At 30.9% G+C, this 8,297-nt stretch overlaps 2 protein-coding genes across 2 annotated transcripts; one reads left to right on the top strand and one right to left on the bottom strand.

The window, feature by feature from the left end:
- Positions 1-675: 675 nt before the first annotated feature.
- Positions 676-1,439, bottom strand: HELRODRAFT_162856 (hypothetical protein; the record flags this gene model as incomplete). The annotated part of the gene is made up of 3 exons (XM_009024945.1): positions 676-986; positions 1,055-1,315; positions 1,400-1,439. The coding sequence occupies 3 exons, from the start codon at positions 1,437-1,439 to the stop codon at positions 676-678; spliced, it is 612 nt and encodes a 203-aa protein (XP_009023193.1).
- Positions 1,440-2,073: 634 nt separating this feature from the next.
- HELRODRAFT_162855 (hypothetical protein) lies at positions 2,074-6,570 on the top strand (the record flags this gene model as incomplete). Its single annotated transcript, XM_009024944.1, has 5 exons — positions 2,074-2,126; positions 2,553-2,596; positions 3,517-3,678; positions 4,011-4,274; positions 6,110-6,570. 5 exons carry the CDS (start codon positions 2,074-2,076, stop codon positions 6,568-6,570), a joined length of 984 nt encoding a protein of 327 aa, XP_009023192.1.
- Positions 6,571-8,297: the final 1,727 nt, after the last annotated feature.

Genomic DNA, 8,297 nt, shown 5'->3' with positions numbered 1-8,297 from the left:
AAACCATTTGTAATGCGAACCAGCCATCAAAGATTTTTTGACTAAATAAAAATTTATAAAATATTGTTTTTTGTTTTACTTGTAAAAACATTATTCGAATATTATAATTGAGATTTAATGTTGAGTCTTCAGGAGAGAGCAGTTCAGAGAAGTGGACAGTTTGAGCATTCCCCGTCGGTGTCCTCTCTTGAAAACTTTTAGCGTATTATTTCTTTTTTAAACATGTTTATTCAATGAAACGAACATGAAAAGGAACTCCAAAAAAAGAAATAACATGGGGCCTCTATATTGACACCTATATAATGCATCATAGACATCGATTTCACTTTAGTCCCGTTAAATAATTCGTTTGAGCGCAAGATTCTTTATAATGCCCGTTTTCGGTCTCAGAAAATTTGATTTTTCTGAGAATTTTTAAAACCAATACCGCACTATTAGATCATGATACATTTGACTGAGCTATAATATTTTGTACTCGTGTGCACGTTGTGTGGTGTGGATAGTGCGGCCTTTGTGGTAAATTGTTTAATTTAAGTATAAACCATAAAGCGACATATATTTAGTTTTGCGTTTGGCAGAGCTGAGGTTACAAAGAACGAAAAATTATAATAAAGGTTATTTAACCATAATCATAAACTAGTTTTATTTCAGTGTTTATATATTCCTGTGAAACAATCAGTATTCTACTAAACCGTTTATTTGATCTACTGGAAACGAAGAAATGGCACTTTTTGTCAATTTGATTTTGGGCAATTTACAATTTTTGTCCAGAATATAATTAGTGGCTGTTGGATGCGGTTTGATGGCAGATTTTCTAATATCAAACGATATGTTTTGAACCCAGCATGGTGGTTCTGTATTTTCATCAAAATCGACGACAAAACATTTTGATTGCTCCCAACAATATTTAAGACACGATTCAATTTCTAAGAACGTGACTTTCTCCAAATCTGGATAATGATGCATGTTGGTTACTGACCAACAATCTGTAAAAAAATGGTCAAACTATCAAAATAAACAAAATTTTTCAAATATTAATTCAATAATAATTAACCGTGAATTTTCAGTTTGTGAATGCACTGCCTGTTAATATAATAATCAGTCACTGTTTTTGCTTTGTGCAAATATGATTTGGCAACGTTAAGTCTCGTGTCGGTCTGAACCCAACAAGGAGGAACAGTTTTGGTATCGAAATCAACAGCTTTGCAATCCTTCGACTCGATGCAGTAGGTCAGACATTCCTCTGTCGTGTTGATACTCACTTTAGATAATCCGATAATTTTATGCTCATCAGTTTTGGTCCAACATTCAGCGTCTTAAAATTTATTCAGTTAATTTTTAAAATATTGCATAATTTTGAATTTTTAAAAAGTTAATCTATTTTTTAAGTTTTTCAAACATTCGTCATTTTGTTGTAGAAGTTCTTTGTTGTAATTCATTTGTCCTAATTTATGAGAACGCAGCTTCAATTCAAATGCAGAAATCTCCGTTTATCATATGCGGTGTGTGGGGTTCATGTACGCTGAGTTTTTCGCGTTGATACCTCTAAAGCAAGTGCGTAAAAGGCTACTGATCTTCAACTTTTTAACCGTCTTTATAGAGTTTTGAAATTTATTACCAGATATTGCTGATTATGCAAGTTATTTTAGTTTGAATTAATATTTTGTTAATGCATTCTTATGTTTTGCTTCATTTGTTGCAGACGTTTTTTTTAAAAAATGAATCGTTCAACTACGCATTCATCGAGTGATTCCTTACATCTTTCTATTAATGAGCCATGAAATATCCTAAAAATGATTAACAAAAAAAATAATATCGAATAATCTTTGCAAAAAATCATTTTAAGATATAATTGTACAAATCAAGATTTTGCCTTGTTTTTATTTCGAAAAAGTACTCATCTGCTTCTCGACAAATGTTTTTATACAAACATCGCAGTAAACACTGTCTGCATTAAACTGAAAATAATTGATTATTCCATATTGCTTAAGAAGCACTGCCTAACAATGCAAAAAATCATATATGGCAAGCCGTTAAAACGATTAATTACTTTTTGTAGAGAGCAGATGCAACATGGCTTTTGAAGCGAACTTTACATTTGCATATTTAAACAAAGATAAAACTTTGTACAAATTTTAAAATTTCAAATTTTTTAATAATTTTAATAAATTCTGATAAATGAAAGATAAATTCGGAACGTAACAAAATATCAAGCCGGATATTGCTTTATCTTTTCCTTGGTGCGTGTAACAAATGAAAGGAAAAGAACGAAACTATAATGATATTGAAAATAAAACTGCTTCATTTTTCAGGCATAAACAATGAACAAATAAATCGTTCTGAGTTCTAACAATACAACCTCCCAATGTTAGTGCAAGATGACGTCCGATATATTATTAGTTTTATGTATATGACGGGCATACACGCACGCACACACATACAAGCGCACAAACACATATATACACATATATACATATGATATACAAGCGAATGTGTGCGTGTTAAATAGACAATTTCAGATACATCTCTTCATTTTTCAATCGTCGCAACAGGGGTTATGAAAGATTGAAAAATGAGATGAAAACGATGCTTGCAGGTGCTCTCTTAAAATTTATGTTCGCAAAGGCTCCTGCATAGCAATTATCTAAAACTTGCCATTTCCAAAGCTCGTGCACAAACAAATTGACAAAATATTTAAAGCCGATTACTTTTTAATGTCACATAACAACAGCTGACTATTTTCTTATTCTCGATTGCGGATTTGTGAAAAATATAGAACAAGGATGCAAAAAAATATATAATAAACAAATAATATTCTTTTAATTTTTTCATTCAAATGACTATTCTATTAAAATGAATTCAACGAACACCATTCGTAAGATAAATTATATGACAAAATAGAAAAAATTTCAAAAAAATTGCAATTTGTATAATAATAACAGAAAAATTTGTTCAGATGTTTAAAAATATTTCACGAAAATGATATTATTAGCTAATTGATTCAGCGGACAGCTTGCCAAGTCATGACATAGTGATATAAAATTTGTAATACGTTTTATTATTTTGACACTTTTGATTAGGAAATAGCAATGTTTGTGACAACTTTAGCATATTTTTTAAAGAAACTGCGCATATTCAGTGTATCGAAACATTTTCTTCGCTGACTTGGCCTGCACGCTGTTATTTATACCGTGCATGTGCTAACGCGAAGGCGCAGAATTATGTTTGGAGTAGAGATAGAAGATTTTATTGGTTTATTTGACGTTGTGAGCTGTTTTAAGGACAAACTTCTATCACTTTGTCGTACTAACATGTTTTGATATATAACAAAAAAATGATATCTCCATCAAAAAATTTAATAGTCTTGTGTTTATGCGTGTTGGTTAAATGTTATCAATGGCATCTGGTTCAAAATCAAATAATTTATGAAGGTAGCAATTAATATAATATTAATTGTTAATTAAATAGTCAACAAGTTGGTTTAGCAAGATATCATTTTGTTGAACCAACCAGCAGGCATCAGTTACGACGACCCACCAGCTAACGACGAGGAGGAGGGCAGACGGTCCGACCACGCAGTAGAGGCTAGCACTGAACATTCCAACAACGAGAACTCCTTTGTAGTCGATTGTAATTCATTTCCTGATAAAACATTAAACACGCCAAATGCTTTGGACGGTAAGTTTAGTAATGAATTAATTTTGTTAAATCATTTAATTGCTTTTCAATTATTAGTATTTGAATTTTTGAGTGTTGCTTATATAAAAAAAACTATTGACAAGATCTCACCAGTTCTGATATTGTCCGTTATTGGTGGAAAGTTTGTAGCCGGACAAACGCTCATTCGCTTGCATCAAATAAAGTTTTAAATTTGGAACCTAAAAATAATTCTCTTTTGGATTGGCTGTTGGCAATGCAAGGCAAGTTTGAGTTAACGTGTTTATTTTAAATGGAATAACAGGCCATTAATTCATTTGTTTTGTACAACAAACTATACTATTTTGTTTCAGATACTTTCGGAGCATCGTATGATACATCAAAAGAAAGTGAATCGGTCAAAAAAAAATTGAAACGTGAAAATTTATTAAAAAGCATTAAAAAAAGTTCTAACAATATATCAAAATATCAAACAGATTACAAATATAACGTTGACGACCAAAACAAAAACGTTGGCACGGAAGACAGTATGAAAAGCAAAACGAACACTGCAGAAGAACAACAGAATGAACATAACCGAATCATGCAGTTCTTTTTGAAGAGACAATCAGGAACAGGTTAAAGGTTTTGTTGACAGAAATGATGCATACGTGTGTTACTTGCTGATTTCTTTCTTGTCATTCGTTCTCACTCACTTTTTTTTTCTTAGCTACACGTCTCTCAACAAAGAGGAAAAACAATCGTTGATTACGACTTCCCAATCTTGAATTTGCAAACAAAAATTTATTATATTTAATTAAACGGGAAAAATTTGAGAAAATGTTAAAAATTTAAATATTATATTATAAAAATTAATCAAATGTAAACAAACTGTTCCAAACAGTGCATTTATTACCTCAGTAGATAGTAATGCAAACTATGGTGTTTCTTAGGTAATTCTCAAAAACAAAAACAAAATTTCGTGGTTAGAGACATACTCCTACTCCGCCGATAGGTGTAAATGGCTATTTAACTTGCAGTAGCAGTTTGACAAATTCTTATTCCTGAATACTGTCGGATTGAAAATCCTAGCGACTAAAAAGATTAATAAATAAAACACCACAAACTAAGAAGGTGATTTGTGCGGGCTTTATAAGAAACTGCGATAACTATTCTGATGGGTATTCGGACTGCTGATGAGTCCCCGGTAGAGACGAAACACGTGTCCAGCCTATCCAAACGAATACTATTCTTTTCTTCTCCCCCTCACTGCTCTTCTGGTTCAGTGTTTTCATCATCAAAAACGTATTTGCGGGTGCAGGTCAATTGACATTTACACTCACAGGCGCAACCAAAATGTGTTTTGGGAACTCTTTAAAAAACACTTTACTATTATTATTATGTGAATATTTAAATAGCCCATTTTATAATATCGTGGTGTTCACACAGGTGCTCCCACACAATATAAAAAAAAATATAAATGAAAAATCATCCAATTTTAATCCTAAGTACAAAGGCACTCTTAACTAAATTTAAATAACAACTTCTTCTTTTCATGTGGTTGGTTTCTTGACATTCCTTGATTTGTTGCTGCCAACAAGTTTCCTCTTCTTGATGCTCCAAATTATTTGTCTTGAATTTTTAACATATCATTATTTTCAGCATCAATATACCATAAGGCAGGTGAACAAGGCTACTGCTCCAGAGCCTCCACAAAAAAGACCTCTACAAGATACATTACTTTAGAAGTATAATATGAGCCGAATTTGCAACCTTTTTTAGTTTTCCATTCACATTTAATCCGCAATTTTTTAGTTACTTTATTATTATTTAAATAATTGCTTTTAACAAATAGTCAATGAAAAAATATGTTGAAGATGCATTTTGTTTCTTCTGGACGCCTTTCTTGCGGATGTTCTGGAGCAGTAGCTTTAACCCTATCTAAAATCTGGCACTAATTATTACTAAATGATAAATGAAAGCCCCAAACATACTAAATTTTTTTTATGTTCGTTTATGCAGTGATATTAATTTCTGTTTAATTTGATTTTTTAAGAATGATTTCGATGTTTAAAACTTGAATATAAAATATTTTTAGCTATTATTTCTAAACTATGACAGTTCTTATTCAACTTAGTTTTTTAAGTCCAAGCAAGCTGAGCCGATTGGCTAAGAATTTTTCAAGCCATGGTTAACCGATGGAGCCGATGCCGACGGTTAAAAACTTAATTAAAAAAACTAAACAATTTTTCAATTTTTTTGCGTTTCAATCAAAGATATTAAAATTTAAAAAATAACTAAAAATAATAAATAATTAATAGTTTTAATTAGAATTACACTATAATATATTTGGTTTCAATTTTTATTATTTTTTATTAATTTCAATTACAATTTTTAGTATCGCTAATTTTACAAAATTATCGTTGTTTGCGTAACTCTCATTGTTTAGCTTGGTTTGATTTGGCTCAACTAGGTTCGACTCGGCTCGTTTTGGTTCAGCTCGGCTTGATTTGGCTTGAATCAGTTTGGCTTGGCTTAAATCGGCTTATTTTTACTTGGACACTAAGTCGAGTCAAACCATGTCATTCAACACTTTGTTTCATCTACACGGATTATTTTATTGTGAAACATTTTTTATTTTTTTCTCATCCAATAGCCAAGTTCATTCCATACGATGTTGAAAAGCAAGTGACAAGCGATAACTTTGTAATTCCCACGTCTACCATAAAAAATATACCAAGTAGTTTCCATTTTCCTATCAACCAAATTGATGATTTCAACAATTCAAAGTTCGTGATCAGTTACTCCCGCGATAACAATGGTCACAAGCGTCGTGATAAAGGCCAAGCGGTCAATTATTGGGACGCTTTCCGATCACACGCTGATGAGTTGCGCTACCACATGCAGCCGTTACCTTTTTTTAGGATAGGCTAACCATGTAACTGTTGATAAATATTTTCAATAATACGAAAGAACATCTAATGTGAATGTTACACAGTTAAAATTAATTTGTTGTTTCTTCAAAATATAATGATGACTTGTGTTTGTTCGTGTGGCTATATTTAAGATTCAACGCTGCGTCGAAAATTTAATCAGCTCAAAAAGGAGTCAAATAGAGATATTTTTATTGTTTATTTTATTAATTAACAATATTTTTTGCTAAATAATGACAATAATCATTGCAACGCATCCATTCATAAAGAACTTCCAAAATATTGTTTTGATTTTAATGCGTTAAAGGACTAATAAATAAATAACAACTTTTTCATTTTTAAAATTTTTTAAACAATATTTTTTAATTTCAGTCAGCTCAATATAGCGTCATATTTTTCGTACAGGAACAGGGCTTATGCACTGCACACCCAGGCAACGAACTTACATTTATAATGGTCACATCTTTCATGTAAGAATGTAATCATTCACCAAAAAATTTACTGTCAGTTATTAAAATAAATGCTATTGAAAAAGAAAATCGCGCGGATCTCCTTGACAGCAGGCAGCACTTTTTGATGTGGTCGTAGCATTTGCGGTCCGATTGAACGGCTACTGTCCACTTTTTGTCCGATCAGGCAAAATTACATAAAATTGCAAACAAGAATTGATTCCATTTCTCCATTCCCAAAGATTTAGTTCTAATAAGCGAATGGTCCGATTAACCGGGTGTCTTCTGTTTTTACGACACATGATAACGTTTTTGACAATTTTTTTAATTCTTGTAATTATATTTAAATAAATTTTCATATTTGCACGTAATAAGCAAATAAACTTTTTTTGATGTCTTTAAAGAATAAATTGAAAATCAATTAAAACAATAGAATTAGAAAAAATATTTTTTCAAGATTTTATTTTTTGAAAGCTTATTTTGTTGCTTTAAGTTTTGAATAAAATTGCTCCAACCTATTCTCAGTTAAATTCATGATGTTAACATTTTTTGTTAGCACCAGTTTTGGTCAGTAGATTGTTTTCTTCATAAATTGAATTGAATTTTTATAACATTTGTAATCAGACGTTTAATTTTTGTGTTCTAATAAAAATCGCATGACAAAATAACTGAACAAGATTTTTTATTGCAATATAAGACAGCCAAAATAAAATCACAACATTTGTCAGCAAACATTTTTTCTAACAATTTCATTTTCTCGAATGAAAACCAGTAAAATTTGTTGCCTGCGTAAAGATAAATACAAACAATTTTAATTTCATTAGAGCCTAGAATCAATTTTTTCCTAAAAACTACAAAAAATGTGCAGATCAGCCTGGTTTCTGTTTGGCTTAGATTCACGGAGTTGGTTGTCCATTGCAAGTGGCACATTCATTTGCTGGCTCATCACACATTTCGAAATAAAAATTGTTGTAGTTTTTTAATAATTCCTAACAAATTTTATTACGAAGCAATTAATAACAAATTCACTTACATTAGTTACACTATTTTAATATTGATTTTTTTTCAGGTTTTTATCAACATATATGGGCAGTGTCCTAGCGAGCATAACTGCAAATATTACAAATAGCTGCTTTTAATCGCCAACTCAATGCTTCTACACAACATTTCAGTTATATAAAAATCCTTATGGAAACACAAAATATTTTATTTTCTAATTGTTTATGTAACGTTTATTTGCTCAATTAATCTATAAATTCTACCGAAAGTTGGCGTTAAT

Source organism: Helobdella robusta, assembly GCF_000326865.2.
Source record: "Helobdella robusta unplaced genomic scaffold HELROscaffold_4, whole genome shotgun sequence".
In the NCBI taxonomy this organism is placed as follows: domain Eukaryota; kingdom Metazoa; phylum Annelida; class Clitellata; order Rhynchobdellida; family Glossiphoniidae; genus Helobdella; species Helobdella robusta.
This window is presented reverse-complemented; position numbering and strand designations above follow the sequence as displayed.